General features: G+C 40.6%; 2 protein-coding genes across 4 annotated transcripts in view; both read left to right on the plus strand.

Annotated features, from left to right (window-relative positions):
- slco2a1 (solute carrier organic anion transporter family, member 2A1) overlaps positions 1-11,366 on the plus strand; it is a 29,987-nt gene extending 18,621 nt beyond the window's left edge. Inside the window, exons 9-14 of one of the 2 annotated variants that reach the window (XM_080733951.1) lie at positions 672-867; positions 2,541-2,688; positions 6,385-6,548; positions 7,163-7,227; positions 7,724-7,844; positions 10,208-11,366. In XM_080733951.1, coding sequence (XP_080590077.1) covers positions 672-867; positions 2,541-2,688; positions 6,385-6,548; positions 7,163-7,227; positions 7,724-7,844; positions 10,208-10,328 — 815 coding nt within the window. In that variant the 3' untranslated portion in view covers positions 10,329-11,366. Of the gene's footprint in view, positions 1-671; positions 868-2,537; positions 2,689-6,384; positions 6,549-7,162; positions 7,228-7,723; positions 7,845-10,207 lie in introns of both variants that reach the window. The other variant, XM_080733950.1, reaches the window with a different exon arrangement.
- A 1,287-nt stretch (positions 11,367-12,653) lies between these two features.
- The window catches only part of rab6ba (RAB6B, member RAS oncogene family a), a 103,798-nt gene continuing 97,309 nt past the window's right edge, over positions 12,654-19,142 (plus strand). For both annotated transcript variants that reach the window (XM_080728357.1, XM_080728358.1), the window contains exon 1: positions 12,654-12,779. In XM_080728357.1, coding sequence (XP_080584483.1) covers positions 12,710-12,779 — 70 coding nt within the window. In that variant the 5' untranslated portion in view covers positions 12,654-12,709. The remainder of the gene's footprint in view (positions 12,780-19,142) is intronic.

A 19,142-nucleotide genomic window follows, 5' to 3' on the forward strand; every position in this document is an offset into this window, starting at 1 on the left:
GCGGGCGTCAACGGCTCTTGCTGCCTCTGGGTTCCTTTGAGGGTGTTCCAAATGGACCCTTACAGGTCTGTGTCTCTGAGAGAGTGTACAAAAATGTATTCACTCTCAGAGTTATGGGGGTCCTTGAAGTTAAATGATGAGAACCACTGTTGTAGTGCTTTTGATAACGAGTGCATCTCCGCATGTATTTGACTTGAGTCGTCTGTGGCTCATGGTATCAGGCACGTGCACACATAGACATCGAAGGGGGCTTGAGCCCCTGCCCTTTTATCCGTCTGTAAAAAGTGCCCTCTCTCCAGACCATGAATGCAGTTTTTATTATGATGAAAGAAATGCAAATGCCCTCTTTCCATGCAATACATGAAGGCAGCATTCAAGAGAATTGCCTTGTCCAAGCTCTCCTGAGCTTGAATGCAGCGGGTTGAAAGAATTGTCCTCTCTGTTTGGAAATCCATGCTGTATCTCCAGTATTGACTTAATATGATTATGCTTAGTTCAGTGTGGTATCAAGCACTGAAAATAGCCGACCTCCAAGCTCACAACGCGTCGCGCTGCGACGCGTTGTGAGCTTGGAGGTCGGCTATTTTCAACATTTTCACCAAAAGGCCCCTTTAGAAATGTCAGCCCCTGCCTCTCTAACATTCTCTGGACATACCTGCATGGTATTGTAGGTGCTGTGAACCTGCCGTCCATAGCGGTGGGGATGCTGCTGGGTGGGGTCATCATGAAGAAGGTGGGCCTCTCTCTCAAGGCCATCCCGCGCTACTCTGTGGTCATGCTGGTGTTCTCCACCCTCCTGGTCATTCCCCTGTTCTTCATGGGCTGTCCCACGCAGAACGTAGCTGAGGTCAACCACCATCAGCACGGGTGAGTGAGAATGGAGCTGTCCTTTCTAAGTAAAGTCTGCATTAGGGCTTGGCGATATTAAAATTAATATCACAACAAGGGCTGTCACAATTAATACATAATACTCGTCTAATTGCAATTATTTGAGGTAATCGCAATTATTTTGTCATAATCGTTTACATGTTGAACTTGAAAAATGTTCATATTTTCAAACATTTTCAAAAAATAGTGGAAATAGACGATATTACAAGCCCCCATCGCGTTATTTTTCAACTGTTAAGTTGTGAAATATGTAAGTAATTATGTAAGTCTTTGTATATTTAGGTTATGTGTCATATCTGCCATGTGCAACTTCAAAGCCTACAAGCCAAACAGAAATATAATTGTCATGTAAAATGTCATAATCGTGACAGCCCTAATCACGACCTTTTCAAACTTTTGCCTTGATTGCGGCTAATGAACGATTATTAAAATAGAGTACTGAAAATAGCGTGTCATGATGCAATGCATTGTGCGCTTGTAGATCTGCTATTTGCACTATTTTTGTTGATAATCTTTTTTACGCCACCATTGTACAACAGAGGGCATGAGTGGTTAATGAGACTAATCGATTTAGTCAATGATTAAAATATCGGTTTCAATATATTTCTGGTTAATTGCCCTATTTGCATCCCATTACATTGATAGACCAATGAGATTAAATGTCATACTAGTTGAAACTTTACAGCAGAAGTAACAGTGCTGCACTTTCCTCTGGGCATTTTTGGATGGAAACTTAAGTTCACAGCAACTTTTTATTGCTTTAAAGACAATCGCTAGAGCAATAAGACTGATAAGAAGAATGATTTTCAGTGGCTAATGGCTTGATAACCCAAGCAGCACATCATGAATATTATATGATTATTGACAAGCTGAAAGATTTGACACCAGTAAGGCAACTTATACGTGGCCTATAACATCACTTCATATTATACTCTATTTATATATGTACATACAGTATACGTATATTATGTGTTTTATGAGTGGCTTCTCAGAGACATATTATTCATTCATTCATTCATTCATTCATTCATTCATTCATTCAAGATTTATTTATTCTCGAAAAATTACAACTGAGTCGTTTACAGTGTCGTCGAGTAGTACATTACAGAAGCAATTCAACAACATCACTGTTGAAAACACACAAAACAGAAACAAAAAAACATTACATCAAGATGTTTTTGTTTGGCTTGGTGCCACCAGGCGGCAGACAGGAACTATATTGAATGTCGGTTTGTTTGTGCAAAAGCAAACAGCAGCTGCTGTAATGAAACCCGGACAGTGAACTTCAGCATCAGCTACACTGCAGTGGTTCTCAACCTTTTTAGGCCACGACCCCCAGATATTATCATATTTGAACTTGGGATCCCCCCACCCTGACAAGCACTTGGAGGGGGGTAGGGGTTCAGGCATTACCTAGTTTCAAACAGTTCCCACAGATAAATATGGTGAAAATAGCATCTTCCATTTGATCTACAAGCTCAAATTAATATCACAAAGCGAGCCGTTGTGAGCTTGTAGATTTTGGGGACCCCCCCTCCCCTGTGGTTCTCAACCAACAGGTTGAGAACCACTGAGCTAGTACCTGCGTATGTTCACTCCTCCAGCTATGATATGATGTCTCACGCCCGTCGTGGTGTTTTGTCTCTCAGCAGGTCTCTCGCTGTGTGTTATTCCAACTGCTCCTGCCCAGACGGAGCCTTCAACCCCGTGTGTGGTTCTGATGATATAGAATACATATCGCCATGCCACGCCGGCTGTACCGACTTCACCAGGGACCCCAACAACACCTACAGGATTCAGGTCAGTGGTGTAAAGTACATTTACTCAAGTAAGCTCTGTACTTAAAGCAGCGCTATCTTGGGTAATGAGAGAATCTTGGGTAATGAAGTCAAAGACGTTGGCCGCCATGTTATTTGTGTACAAAGTGGCCACTGATACTCCAAACCAAATAGTGCTGAAGTACAATTTTGGTTACTTTAACTTTACTTATATTATTTAAGTAAAGTATTTACTTTACTTAATTTATTTACATTTTCGCTATACTTATGGTCCACTACGTCTCAGACGCATGTAATATAATTTTACTCTTAAGCCCTGTTTTATAATTTGGCGGCCCAAAATAGCCCATCTACAACGTGTCACATTGTGTTTTGTAGCTATTTTGAAAAATGTGACACATTTTGAAAAATAAAAATGTACTCTTTTGATGACAATACTTTTACGTAAGTAGTACTGCTTCCACCAACAGGGAATGCCAATATCGACCAGGCACAGAGATTTGAAATGAAAAGCTCCAATGAAAGGTTTTTTATATTTGGAGCGAGTAAAATGATATTGATTTTTGTTCTACTGTAGATGTGGCCCTGGACTCATATCCAATAGTATAGTGGAATGTGAGAGTATTGTAGAATAGGCTACCTGACAGTTCAGTGTCCATTGAGATGAATTGAGAGGCTCTGTGGTGAGCAGCAAATGTTTTTAACCAGATGAACCCAAGCGTCCCCACTGTTAGTGTGTCATAATAGCCAAACATTCGGCAGAAATAGAAGAATACCGGGCAGAAATAGAGGATTCTAGACGCTCACAATGCATTGCGTTGAGTTGTGACGTGTTGTGAGCTTATACTGTATCTGCTATTTTCGCTAGTTGTATAAATATATAGGGTTTAAGTGATTAAGAGCCTTTCCCCCTGCATTTTATACGACAGCTATCGCTGCACTGAGAGGGAGTCATAGAAAATTAGAAATCCTGTTAAATTTGATCACTGTTAAATGATCTGCGATGTAATTTACTAACATATTTGAAATGAACCATATTCACTCAATTTGTGATGGATGAACAAATCGTAATGATAGAAGAAGATGAAAATAGCAAGGTTTTGAAAATAGAAGTGTTGCCTCATGTGTATCTTTTAATAGAAATGAGTTGACATTTACATCATGTACATGTTTGATGGTATGACACACAGACTATCCATGTGGCTTTCTTTCATACTGGGCGATATGACTTAATCAATATCATGATTATTTCAAACTTTCATCTTGATTACAATTACTGAATGATTATTTTAAAAAGTGAAAATAGCAGATCTACAAGCTAGAAAGTGGTTCATCAGACTAATCGATTGAGTCGATAACAAAAAGTCTAGTTTTTGTCTAGAATTGCTTGTAGAATTGTTCATTGGTGTATAAGGGGAAAATATCCAAAATAAAACCCTGCTTCTCGATTATTCAATTGACCTACATAAGCAATATTAAGTCAGCTATCGGTTATAATATATATATTTTTTGGTTAATTGCCCAGCTGTACTTCATGCATACTGTAATAACATACAGTAAAACCCGGCTGGAAACAAAATGTCTTGGCACACCCTCAGCTACAGTATGAGATAGATAGATAGATAGATAGATAGATAGATAGATAGATAGATAGATAGATACCTTTATTATCCCAAGGGGGAAAATCATTTGCCCAGAGGCAGCACAGCATTATAAGGTTATTTACAAAGTTACAGAGAAGTATGAAAAAGATAAAAAGAAAAAGAAAAACAGAGTACAGATTACAGTAAGAGCAAGGTACATCAAAAAAACGGAACGAATAATATATATATACTAGGGCTGGGATGCGATTAAAAATTTTAATCTAATTATTACAGGCTCTGTGATTAATTAATCGCAATTAATCGCATTTTAATCACACATCGATATTTGACCTGAGAAACATTTTTTTTCAAGTAAAACTCATTTTGTTGTACGAGTGAATCAACAAGTGAGTTTTTTTCCATCCACTGAGCCAAGCAAAGCGCTCTGATCGGCTACTTCTCCCTTTGCGTTTGTTGTCTCTTCTTGGTTGGTGCATCGCTATGATCGGTATGCCCGAAACTGAAGGTTCTGTGGTGCAAAAACTAAGTGCGATTAAAATGCGTTAATTTTTTTAATCGTGTTAATTTTCTGTAATTAATTAATCGCAATTAATCAGTTAAAGTCCCAGCCTTAATATATACATAAAGTGTCCTAAAACACAACAATCAATAAAATAATAGTGTCCAAATCAAAGTGACCATAACAGTCAATGCTAGTGCAACAAGTATCTCACCATCATGTCAAACACAAGCGGAAATACTCAAAAACTACTAACACAACCTAATAGTGCAGTGTCTAAGGTCAGTGCGATAAAAACAACTAGCAAAAGAAAAGAAAAAGAAAACAAGAAAAAAACAAGAAAGGGTGACGTGTGTACGTTAATTTAACGTACACACGTCACCCTTTAATTAGTCTCGCGTGGCCAGACTGTTGCCTCCGCGATTTGGCCAAATGCTCCCGGCATACAGTCTGGCAAACCGGGGAAGAAACGATGAGTGCGAGATAAAGCGGATGTGACGCAACCGCTCCCTTGGTGCAGTAGCAATAACATGTCCTGCTGGAAGCGTTCAGTCTCCTTTCAATATTTCTGGGGGCTTTATTTCGTCTTTCTCTGGTGTTATTGGTGTTACCTCCATGATGTTTTCAAACGTTTTCTTAAACTATACACCCATAACAAGAATAGGCAGCTCGAATGACTTTGTCTGAGCTATTGTGTTTCTGTTATGTTTCCAATGGGACTGCAGTTCAGTGCAGCACTGGCTACTTCCTTTACTCGCCGTTCGGGAACTGCTCTTCCAGACTCTATATAGCATTCGGAGATTGTGGAATAGTTGTCTGGCTACGCGAGACTACCCTTTAATTAACACCAGGCCGCTTCCTGTCTGTGGGACGGCAGGGCAGTGCCAACATGACACGGGTGGTTCATGATCAATGATTGCCCAATCGATGTATAATTAGCCGCACGGCACAAAAGACACATTTTCACAGGAACAGTCCTACAAAACCTTAACGTATTTGAGCTGGTGAATAATCTACTGGTGAGGGCATTGGGAGACTGCTAATGGAGCATTAGTCAATTTGACTCGGTGCATAAGCTCACTGTGTGATACTGTAACATAGTCACACGGACAGGGGTGGCTGCCGCTGGCTTAATGGATTAATACTCAGCAGTCGCAGACTAATTATCTACTGCTTGTGGGACGCTGTCTGGAACTCTGAGAAATGCTAAAGGTTAGATCCGTGAGCTGAGACATTTGTTGCAGGTGTACTTTGGAAATTCCCATTACATTTCCGTAGGGTTTAGCAATATACACAGGAGCACTCATAACTTTGTACATGTTATGCTTTTGCACACTCCTTGTGGGATTATCACACTTGCAAGCTCATTCTCTAGTGCAGTGGTCCAGTTTTAGCGTGCCTTAGGCCACGGACCCCCATAATTCTGAGAGCGAATGGACCCGTAAGGGTTACATTTGGTTCCATTTGTACACTCTCAGAGTTACAGACCTGTAAGTGTCCATTTCGTTCGCAACTATCAATGATTTACAGTAGCTGGGGAACCCCCCTCTCTGTTATTCCTCTTAGACAATAGTATGGGTATTTAACGGCACTTTATCTCTCCTGCTGGTTACAGTCGTATAGCAGCTGCAGGTGTATATCCGACGACCTGAATCGTGCCATCCCGGGTCCTTGTCCCAACAGCTGTCGTCACTACCTGCTCCCAGTCATGTTCATCCTATCAGCAGCAGGACTGATCGCCAGCCTCACTCACAACCCCCTATATATGATGGTGCTAAGGTAAGGCATAAGATAAGAACTCAACTCAAATTATTGGTCATATACAGCAGCCATTTATTAGCCAGCCACTTATGCTGTGTTCAAACTAGCAGCGACAAAGCAATACTGTAGGCTGCAAGTAATTTTCAATAGAAGTCAAGAACATATGGATACAAACTGACACCTGATACTTGTGTCACGCGTACTTGTGTCGTGCTGCCAAAAACAGTTGAGCCGGCTTCAACACTTTTTCAGTTTTCTAATGACACAGTGAAGCATCAATCAATCATGTTTTTGTTTCAACATTTTCACTCACCTTCTTTAAGGAACAAAAATGCATTACTTCTATTTACCAGCTCAGGGTGCTATTTAACTCTTCCATTTTCATTTACGAAATATGGCTTGAGCAAGTGATTCTGCAGAGATGTAACTGGCCTCGCAGAATATGCAGTATAGAAGAAGGGAAGTGAATATGGCAGAATGATAGCAGGGTAGATAATCTGAAACAGGAATAGGGCCTATATTCTGTGTCGCTGTTCTCTTTAGTTGAAAAAGTAGGAGTTTAAATTGCACCGACTCATCAATGCAACAGAAATCTTAAACTGTAAAACATGCTTTATGTGTTTTGATTACAGAGTTGTTCCCCATGAAGAGAAGTCTTTCGCCATAGGGGTTCAGTTTTTACTCATGAGACTGCTCGGTAAGGGAACACACAAATGTCCACATAAGCCAAATGCTGTCTCCTTTGAATGTGTTTACTCTATATGTATTGTACATGATTTCACACTAGAGAGAAAACCTAGCCTAGCTGCAGCTATACCATCACCAACCCATGTTAAAACAAGGAGGGAATGATACTGCAGTTAGTTAGCTAGATGCATTAGTATCTAGGCTGGTTATACCAGGCTAGAGAAAACCAATCACATCTCTAAAGTTGACACGGACTCCTTTGAAGAAATGTTAGAGTGCCCTCTAGTGATTTCAATTGAACCACACTGGGATGCAAGTTTTCATGGTTTTATCCCAACACTCCCCCATTTCTTTCTTTCTTTCTTTCTTTTTTTCTTTCTTTCTTTCTTTCTTTCTTTCTTTCTTTCTTTCTTTCTTTCTTTCTTTCTTTTTCTTTCTTTCTTTCTTTCTTTCTTTCTTTCTTTCTTTCTTTCTTTCTTTCTTTCTTTCTTTCTTTCTTTGTCCAGCCTGGCTACCAGCTCCAGCTATCTTTGGAATGGCCATTGACTCTTCATGTATCAGGTGGAAAGAGGTGTGCGGGAAGAGGTCTAGCTGTGGTTACTATGACAACAACATTTTGAGGAACCGGTAAGAAAACCTATAGTAATAATAATACTGAAATAAGTGAACTAATAAAACCTATAGTCACTAGAAAGATGCAATTGGAAATTGCAAGTGTGGTTGCTGTTGAGAAAGCTAGATAAGAACTATTAGTTCAGCCAATCAGATAGGGGGAAAAGTATGACATCACAATATCAAGATATGTCTGATTGGGTGAAGGGTTACAGTGTGGTTGCCCTGCGGGGCAACCACACTAATAATAATACTGAAATATTTAAGTGATAGTAAACAAGGCCAACCTACAGTATGCATTTTGCATAGTTGAGCTGCGGAGCCACAATTAATAGAATTGATTGACCTTGACCTTTGACCACCAAATTGCAGATATTGATATCTTCGTTGTCGAGTGGAAACCTTTGTTTGTCCAAAACCGTTTGTTTTGTATTTATCATTTTAAAAATGATAAACAGCCGATCTACAAGCACACAACGCCTTGCACCGCGCAAATTTGAAATTTGGAGATACAAGGTTTCTGCCTGACATTGATGACATGTCATATTGTGAGTCAGGGATTTGAGTCATTGGAGCCAAATAGGTTTGCAAGAACTTCTTGGCAGTGGTGGAATTTTAATTTAAGTAAAAGTAGCAATAACACAATGTAGAAATACTCTGTAAGTAAAAGGCCTGTATTCAAATTCTTACTGGTGTATCAAGTAGTAAGTAAAAGTACACAGGCACATTTCACACATTGCTTAATTTTTTGGTGAAAATAACAGATCTACAAGCTGATGACACACATTGTGAGCTTGCAGATTTTTCAAATAGTCAAAGTGACTAAACTATTGTTGGGAAGGTTACTTTTAGAAAGTAATCCCTTACAGTTACAAGTTATTTGCTAAAAATGTTAGTAACATAATCCGATTACCACAGTTCAAAAGGTAACTACTAGTTACTTTCAGTTACTTTTGGATTACTTTTAAGCAAACCACTATTTAATTAGATAAAACAAGTGACGGACAGACAATTATGTTGAGCCTATGAAATTAAGAAAAAGACAACAGTACACATTTTTTATACTTTACTGGAGTAATTCCAATTTTCAATACTTTTACTTCTACTCCACTCAGAAGCAAATATTATACTTTTACTTCACTATATTTATTTGAACATTTTAGTTAGCCTACTAGTTACTTTGTAGATTCTTATTATTATTACAAAATGTACATTAACCACTTCAGCCCTATATAGATTTCGCCCATTTGAAAATAGACGATCTACAAGCTCACAATGCGTTGCGATTGTGAGTCTTGTGACACATTGTGAGCTTGTAGATCGGCTCTTTTCAAAAGATTCTTAGTGAGTTTTCAAATCATTGTAGTGGAGTAAAAGTATCAATTATTGAAAAGTTACCTCAAAACTGTCACCACCGCAAGCAAAACAACCCATGAGCATACTTGTACAGCAGCATCCTCTGGTGGACATACTGTATATGCGGACAGAGTGACATACAGCTAAACAGACAGCCTCATTACAATAGTTTTGTGGTGGTTCAAGTAATAAATAATAATAATTGCAACCGTAGATCACAATTAACTATGATTGCGACCGTAGGTCGCGGTTAACACTTTCATTTACACGATCGGGGCTTCCGGGGCTCTTCAAAATAAAGGGCAGTGAATGGGAAAATGGTGGCACTACATTTGGATCAGTACAAAAAATAAAAGCACCAAAAGTATTAACTATGAAAAACATCACGTCTTGTCAGTAAATGTTTCTCTGCTAAGCTATATGGAACATCGATGATGCTGATGTTCAGGGGTGTCGCACCAGATTCTGGGCCCCTGGTACAAGGATTCACGGTGGGGCCCCTGTGCTTTAACTATTGAAAAATAGCAGATATACAAGCTCACAGCGTGGCACCGAGTGCCGCGCTGCGAGCTTGTAGATCTGCTATTTTTGAAAAATCATGAAAATCTTTGAATATTTCAAATCCTTCTAAGGTTTTCTGAAAAATCTATGTTTCGATGTCAGTGGAGCTCAAACCTTTTCATGTGAAGGACCCCCAAAATGATATGTATTTGGCCATGGACCCCCATCTCAAAATATTTTGTTCCAGGGACCCCCCAGAAGCAAAATTTGAGTTACAAATGTTCGCTTAAAAAATACATATATTCAAAGATTTGCACACATTTTCACGACTTTTCAAAAATAGCAGATCTACAAGCTCGCAGCGCGGCACTCGGTGCCGCGCTGTGAGCTTGTATATCTGCTATTTTTCAATAGCTAAAGTATAAAATAATTAAGGCCCCTCCACCACCTTGGGCCCTAGTAACTCAGTCCCACTTTTCTACCCCTTGTGACGCCCCTGCTGATGTTATCTCCCCCTGCAGGTACCTGGGCCTACAGGTGGGCTACAAAGTCATGGGGATCGCCCTCTTGATGCTTCTGGGGTGGAAGGTGGGGCGCACCAGTCAGTACAGTCTGGAGAAGAGACCAGATGGCCCGCTGTGACCCTGTGTATTACTGACTGAAACCATTATCTAGAGACCACTGCGTGATATCAGCTCCTCCTGCCTCTCAGCTCTGCAGGAGTGTTGAATCCACATCTTTGATGGCCCGTGCACTGACTTTTAAAGCCATCGGGATGGCAAAGGGCTGCCTGTTTTGACCGCCATTCAACAGAGCGCCTGGAAATTCTCTGAACACATATACAACCTACAGTATCTATATGTTTCAAGTTGCGTTTCATAGCATCACCTCCAGGCTTTGCTGTGAATTTACACTGACCATATGAACCTCTCTTCACACCTTACGACGACGGATTGTGAATTGGTCATTCCTGTTGCCATTCTTGTTCGGTACATCGAACCATTATGCGTACATGTGTCAGAGTCTGATGAGGATGGTTGAAACTGAAAGGCAAGTGAATGGTGAATAGAGTGTGACTGATGACTATATCATGTGAAGGATGTGCATTATTCATTGCTTGTTCCTAAAGCCTCAGTTATACTTACTTGCATGTGGGTGTTGTGCACCGAAAGTGGCCGATCTGCAAGCTCGCAACCCCAACGCATCGAAAGCTTGTCTATCTGATATTTTGGGTGAATGACACATGCGCAACTAGTATGTATAAATTAGGTGTGCAGGAATTTACACATTCAGGTTTTTGGTTGCAAATGGCAACATAGTTAACACTAGCTTAATATTTAAGTTTATTTTTTTAGAAGTTTGTCTCAAACAGAGGCATAGGTGAAAACCTTATTACCGCTTGATATTAGACAACTGTAATCACATTTAATATGAAACTTGGTTTAATGGCCATGCGGTGGATTTTTTAATCCTGAGCACACTGTTATAAAATAACTTACTTGCACACACACACAATAAGATACTGAATGTGCTGGCATGGTTTAGATTTGTAATGTCTATATTTTAATTATCTGGTTGCATTTATGGAGGAGAGAATGAGTGTGTAAGCATATTGTGAAAATAAAAAGGATACAGACTTTCAAACTGACTTCAGAACCTGGCTAGCTGCCATCTCTCTCTCTCTCTCTCTCTCTCTCTCTCTCTCTCTCTCTCTCTCTCTCTCTCTCTCTGTCTGTGGGTCTGTATCTGTTTCTCTGTCTGTCTGTCTCTGTTTCTCTGACTGTCTCTGTCTGTCTGTCTGTCTTCCCCCCCCCTCTCTCCTCTCTTTCACGTTTTGCATTTAGTGTGTATAATAAGGAATTTTACATTGAATCTTGCCCAGTGTGAATGGCAAATGTAACCAACATAGACAACTGCCCTTCAAAGGAAAAAGTGTGCAGTGTTCCTCACAAGCAGTGGTGTAAAGTGACTAAGTACATTTATTCAAGTACTGTACTTAATTAAGTACACTTGTTTTGAGTTATTTGTACTTTACTTGAGTATATCCAATTTACAATACTTTTACTTCTACTCCACTACATCTCGGATCTAAATATTGTACTTTTACTCCACTACATTTATTTGACAACTTGAGTTACTAGTTACTTTGCAGTTATAAATGATAATATAAAACATACATAAACCACTTTAGCCCTATTTTATACCTAGGCTGTTTGAAAATAGCCGATCTACAAGCTCACAACGCATCGCTGCGCGATGCGTTGTGAGCTTGTAGATCGGCTATTCTCAAACATTTTGTACTTTTACTTTTGGTACTTAAAGTACATTTTGATTCCAATACGTTTGCACTTTTAGGGTGCCCTCACACCAAAATACCTATGAGAGTGGAATCCGCGTTCCGCCAATGCATTTCAATGAGAAGGGAGTGTTTTTTGCAGAAATCCTCTGCTGGCATGAAACCGCTTCACTCTCATAAATGCATTGGCGGAACGCGGATTCCACTCTCATAGGTATTTTGGTGTGAGGGCACCCTAACTCAAGTACATTTAGAATTTGGGACTTTTACTTGTAATGGGATATTTCTGCATTGCAGTACTGATACTTTTACTCAAGTAAAAAAACGTCAGTACTTTTTCCACCACTGCTCACAAGTAGGGCTACCCCATGAATGAACGTACCCCCCCAGTGCAGTGCACCCCATGGCACCCCTGGCCTCACCCTCTCTCACCCCCTCTTTCACATGACGTCATATTATATAGAAAGGTTGCTTGACAGTTAATCAGAGAATGAGGAGAGGCCGCGCATGCGCGGAAAAGCCCCACGAAAGGCTCTGAGCAGCAGCAGCAGCAGCAGCAGCAGAAGGCGCAGGGCAGCAGCAGGCAGCGTTCACTTCACTTCATTCCCATCATCACGGCGACGGCTTTTTACAACAAATAAAAATACAATAAACTGGTGGTGGAAGTTCAACGTTTCATCTTCAGACTTTCTGTCGTCGGCTCCTTCAGACGCGTCCCAAGGCCAACATGTCAGTGGGTAGTGACTTTGGGAACCCGTTAAGAAAATTCAAACTGGTCTTTCTGGGGGAGCAGAGTGGTAAGTGAACGAATCCTCTTAAGTTAAAAAACACACCCGAGAGTAGCAGGCTACTTCACTTCGTCACGCCGAGAATATAGCAGACCTGCAAGCTCACAAGGCGTGAGCTTTATCCTGGACTGGTGAGCTTGTAGATCTGCTACTGGGCGGAGCGCGACGGAACATGGTCTACACTGCTTTTGCCCGTTTTGGTTGTGAGTGACGCGAACCCGGTGCACCTGCTGCATAGGAGAGCATCTTCATCTGTCATCTCCATCTGCAACTTCATCTCTATCTAGTCTAGTAGAAACTATATGGCTTACAGGACGAGAGAAAGCTTTGAGTTGTAACAGAAGTTTTTCATTTATCTTTGTGTCACAGTGTGTATGTGTGTGTGTGTGTGTGTGTGTGTGTGTGTGTGTGGGGGGGGGGGGGGGGTATTTTAATAACATTATTGAACATAACTTAGATAAAGCTCCGCACAATAAACTGGGGAGTGTGGTTTGAAGGCTTTACAGTTTTACGGCACTTGTCTCCACCTGGTTCTATAGACCATTAAACTAGTTCTAATGATTCCACCCAGAGCTCATTATTCCTCTTGTGATCCACATAGGCTAGTTAGGGGGCTTTTAATCCGCATTCCAGTTGCTAAACCGTTTACCTTCTCGGCATTGTCATGCAAACACGACGATTTAATTATTCTTTTGACACAGGAGAAGATGCGTAAAGACTGCAGATGTGATTAAACACAGAATGTGTTGTAAATAAGTTGTTCCCGTGTGTGTGTGTGTGTGTGTGTGTGTGTGTGTGTGTGTGTGTGTGTGTGTGTGTGTGTGTGTGTGTGTGTGTGTGTGATGAGACACACCCAGGCTGTGTCAGTGTGATGTGATAACTTGTGTAGCTGCAGCGGTCTCCCTGGTCCGGTATTGTTTCATTCACTGTGCCTGCATGTGCTGCTCAGGATGACTAAGTTGTTTCTTTATTTGCCTACTGCCTATGTAATAACGTGTCAGCCCATGTACTATAGCTTGTTAAAACCATCACATCTCCCAGATAGCCTATGACTGTTTACAGTATGTGACATATGGATGCAACTCATCTATGATTCATCATCTCTGCCTCGATCTCCGTCCATCCCAAGATTATCCGCCCACACCCCTCCCTTACAGTAGAAAGGTTCCTTTTATTCTGCACAAAATGTTGTCATTATTTCTGGGTCTATATGTTGGGTGGGACAGTGTAGAGATTTTCTTTTTCTTTCTTTCTCTTTTTTTGGGGGGTGGGGAGGTCTTACTGGGGACATTTTTCAAGAGCATTGGTCCTGACATGGAGAGACCTTTCAAATGCATCTTCTCTGCAGTATTAGGAGGAGTTATACAGTATGTACGTCAGTACGTGTATACTGTATACGTGTCGTGTACAAACACATGCAGCTTGATGTGCAAGTACTGTACACCCCCTGGTCATGACGCTAGTATTTCGCAGGGACCTACCCCCCAAAAAATCCAACGCTTGATGCTGAGTGCCAGATGCTGAGTGTCAAGCAGGGAAGCATTGGGTGCCATTTTTCTAGCCCTGTATAACTCGTCTGGGTATTGAACCCCCTACCTCACAGTCTTGGGGTGGAGCTGTAGTAGCTTAATATTACAGTGGTTAGAGAACCCTAGCTCCTTTCGGAACCTCTCCCTCCGCTATATACTGTAGCTCAGAGCGGAGGGAGAGGTTCCGAAAGGAGCTAAAGAGAACCCCCAGTGTGTCATGAAACACTTCCAGTCACATATACAGTATGCTTTGAGTTGAGTCGAGTCTGAAACCCGTAAAACTATGACCTCTAAATCTTGGGCACTTTTCCTTTTGTGGTATCAGGTGTGATTGTGAGCACCAGTGCTTCTTAACTGGTTTCATACTGGTTGGTATCTGAACATCATGTTTGCCATGAAAACAGGAGCCAGCATAATTAAAGGAGTAGTTCACCCCCAAAATGACTTTTTTTCTATTGAATAGTCATGCCATGGAGAGTAGAGTTCAATAATATTTTTTGTTTTTTGTCACATTCCTAAGACAAAAACTTGATTCGAGTAAATTTACCCCCATTGATTCCGGATGGTGACCCGTTTCGAAACGGGTCACCATCCGGAATGAATGGGGGTAAATTTATTGTTATCACATTTTTGTCTTAGGAATGCGACAAAAAACAAATGGCATGACTAATCAATAGAAAAATAGTCATTTTGGGGGTGAACTACTCCTTTAAGGTGCAGTAAGTCTGAATGATATTTTATGGGGTAAAATAAGTGTTAAATAGCTATAGCTCTATGTTCTGATTGCAAATAGGGTTGTCACAATTATTACATAATCGTCTAATCGTGATTATTTGACATTATCGCAATTATTTTTTCATAATCGTGAATGTTGAAAAATGTCTGAAATAGTGGAAATAGCCGATCTACAAGCTCACAACGCGCCGCATCGCGACGCGTTGTGAGCTTGTAGATTGGCTATTTCCACTATCAAAGTAATTTTTTTTAAGTAAGTTGTCAAATATGTCAGTAATTTCTTTGTATATTTAGGTTATGTGTCATATCTACCATGTACAACTTCAAAGCCTAAAAGCCAAACAGAAATGTAATTATCAACGACAAAAACACAATTAAATCGTTCATCGTCAATTATTTGAGTGACAATTAATCGTCATGTAAAATGTCATATCGTGACAGCCCTAATTGCAAAGTTGCAAACATTGCTATGGAGAGTATTTGTTCAGTAACAGGGGCCTCCCTGTCTCGACTCCAGCTCTTTATGAAACAGAAAATGCATTTTCAGGTCGCGATACCAATTTCATCCAGTCAGGAGAGAGAACTCGTAACAGGATACAGTACAGGATAAACAAGCAGAATTGGAAGCGATGCAAAGAAATGAATGAGCAGACAAAATTGAAACTGGCACACTATACATTTTGAACTGATGAATGGGTACTCTGACTACTCTCACTCTGATTGGATTGGCAACCCACCTGAAAAGGTATTTTCTGTTTATTAAAGAGCTAGACAGGGAGCAGGGGCTTCACAAGGGGTAGGAAAGTGGGACTGAGTTACCAGGGCCCAAGGTGGAGGGGCCCTAGTAACTTTAGCTATTGAAAAATAGCAGATATACAAGCTCACAGCGCGGCACCGAGTGCCGCGCTGCGAGCTTGTAGATCTGCTATTTTTGAAAAGTCGTGAAAATGTGCGCGAATCTTTGAATGTATGTATTTTTTAAGTGAACATTTGTAACTCAAATTTTGCTTCTGGGGGGTCCCTGGAACTAAATATTTTGAGTTGGGGGGTCCTTCACATGAAAAAGTTTGAGCATCACTGACATGGAAACATAGGTTTTCTTGGTACACATTTTCACGATTTTTCAAAAATAGCAGATCTACAAGCTTGCAGCGCGGCACTCGGTGCTGCGCTGTGAGCTTGTATATCTGCTATTTTTCAATAGTTAACATTCATGGGGGGCCCGCAGTGAATCCTTGTACCCAGGGCCCAGAATTTGGTGTGACGCCCCTGACAGGGAGACCTGTTACTGAACAAACACTCTAGCAAGGATTACTATCAGAATGTAAAGCTTTAACCCTTTAACAAAACTACCGTATTTTAGTTGTAAGCAAAAATATCATTTAACAGACCCTTGAAATACCTTTTAATTAACACAATATCCATCTACAGTATATTGTCTGTGACCCTGTCTGGACATCTAGTGACCTACTTTTGTGTACTAGATGTCCAGACAGGGTCACTGGCACTCACTGCTTAAAGGTATAGTTCACCGCCAAAATGCATTTTTTTTTCTCGATCAGTTACCCGATACTTGAATTTGTGGATATGTTTTTGTTTTTGTCCCATTCCTAAGTCAATAATTTGAGGAGACTCTTTGTGTCTCCATAGAGAACCACTGCTGGTCATTAAATTATTGGCTTAGGAATGCGTCAAAAACAAACAAACAAAAGAAATCCATGGATTCAAGTCTCCATGGGGGGGGGGGGGGGGGTAATCGATAGAAAAGAAGAAGAAGAAGAGAAAAAAAAAGGTTTAGGCCTACAGTTGGTTTCATCTCCTTGTCAGTACACCTGGTCTATCTATATCTCCCATAGTCAGCAATATAGCCTATGAATTGCATTACTCCCAATTACACTATTATTCGATTAAGTGCTCAACAATAATGTGAATAGGAAATGCACACAAGATCTCAGTCAGGGCATACATTAGGGGCAAAGGGCCATAGAATGATTTACATAACTATTGGTCAAATTAAGAAAACGGTGACATCATCTTCTATTGGCTCATATAAAGGGAAAGCTTTATAGGTTTCAGAATAGAACAGCACTAACAAAATGTCCCACAGGGATGAATAACTTGATCAGAGTCAATGTGTGTGTGTGTGTGTGTGTGTGTGTGTGTGTGTGTGTGTGTGTGTGTGTGTGTGTGTGTGTGTGTGTGTGTGTGTGTGTGTGTGTGTGGGTGAGGGTGTGTGTGTGGGTGAGGGTGTGGGTGAGGGTGTGTGTGTGTGTGTGTGTGTGTGTGTGTGTGTGTGTGGGTGAGGGTGTGTGTGTGGGTGGGTGGGTGGGTGGGTGGGTGGGTGAGTGAGTCAGTTGCAAGTCCCATCGATTCATGCTTCAAATAAGGTTTTTCAAACGGTGGCTAAAGCACATGTGTGATCCCTAAGCAGGATGTGAGTAATTTGATAATGGAGACATAAACGGCCCAAGAGAGAGACAGATAATATAGTTTTAAAGTCAGGTAGCTCAGGCTTACTGAGCCAGTGGCCAGGCTAAATCTATACTCCTTTGTTTGATGGAAGAACGAGTTTTAATGAAATAAAGTCTCTTTCTGTTTTCTTTCAAATTACCAATGAGAAAGGTATGTTTGTAGTAGTATTACCTTACTTTTTAGTCTTGAATACAGCACTTTTGCTATAATAGTTCACACTTGTTCACACACCTTGCTGTGAAAGTCCTTCACTTGGTCTTGTGTGATTGTAGTTTTGATGGTCAGAAATTCCACAAATCCATGTGTGTGTGTGTGTGTGTGTGTCCTTAGCTTATCTTAGGGACCGTCCAACCAATCCCTTTCATATTTGCTGTGTGTATTGTTGATGCACCGAAGGGAGTGCAGAGTAAAATAAATAAATACATATATTATTAAAACAATTTAAATAAAAATAACTGACACAAATGACAGGCACACAGGTATGTGACTGCCGACATCTACAAAACACCAACACAATATCAAGCTGATGTTGTGTTGACACAATCTTCAAATGCTTCCATCAAACAGTCTGTACTCTCTGTTGATTGAAACCGCTGAATATGCATAGAAAAGAAAGTGGATGTCTGTTTCGCCATTGCAGTCGCATACATAAGTCTTTAAATACAATGAGTCAAGCCTGTCTAACATTCGGCTTAGCAGAAATTGAAATTCCAAAATATATTTTGAAATAATGTTTTTGTGCACGGAAACGACAAACAGATGCTTGGAATTTTGTCATTTTAGGTGCAAGGCCACTTGGCCTTTCGTGTTGTAACGTTTTTTTGGCACAAAGGCCAAATGCCAGGGCAGGAAGGCCATCAAATAAAACAAGATTTTAGTTCATTGAAATATTTTTTTGAATTTAAGGGTTAGGGATGATAACCTAATCTGCATTGAAACAGATAAATGATAGTATTTACAATCTGATCCATGCTCAGCCCTGCACCAATCAAAGTCACTGGATTGGATGAAGATGGGGACTCAGGGGACACCGGTGTCTACTGTCTACATATTGAGAAGAAAGAGACACTGGTGTCTACTGTCTACATATTGACAAGAAAGAGACAGAGGAGAAAGTGGTACAGTCAGCTGGGGCATTAAGGCCACTGTGGCCTCAGGGCATGCCATTGGTTTGAGGGGCACAAGGCCAAACTGAGGGGCAACGGCGGCCATGGCTTTCATGGCCTCCATGAAATTCCTGCAAAGGATGACAGTTTACTGTCGCAACTTTTGCGAGGCACAGTTACAGATTCTCTGTAGCATTCAAATATTGTGTAAGAGTTGTCTGGTTTGAGAGGCTATGTCATATATTACTGACATCATGATTGGCCTTCGCGTACTGCACTAGTTATGTAAATGTTGTAATCTCAAGGCACTTGGCCTTGAGATGTGAAAATAGCCATCTCAGTGAAAATAGCCATCTCAATGCGTATACTGTATGTTGTACTTTACACTGTAAAGACAGAAACTGATTGCAAATGACAGAAGAACTTGAATTATTGATGAGTACATTTCCTTAAAACACAAATAAAATAGGGTACTGACTTAATGAATTATGTTGCCTGAGGAGCATATTTCCTTTTAATCTCGATTAGCA

Source organism: Nannobrachium achirus, assembly GCF_963921795.1.
Source record: "Nannobrachium achirus genome assembly, chromosome: 1".
Lineage (NCBI taxonomy): Eukaryota > Metazoa > Chordata > Actinopteri > Myctophiformes > Myctophidae > Nannobrachium > Nannobrachium achirus.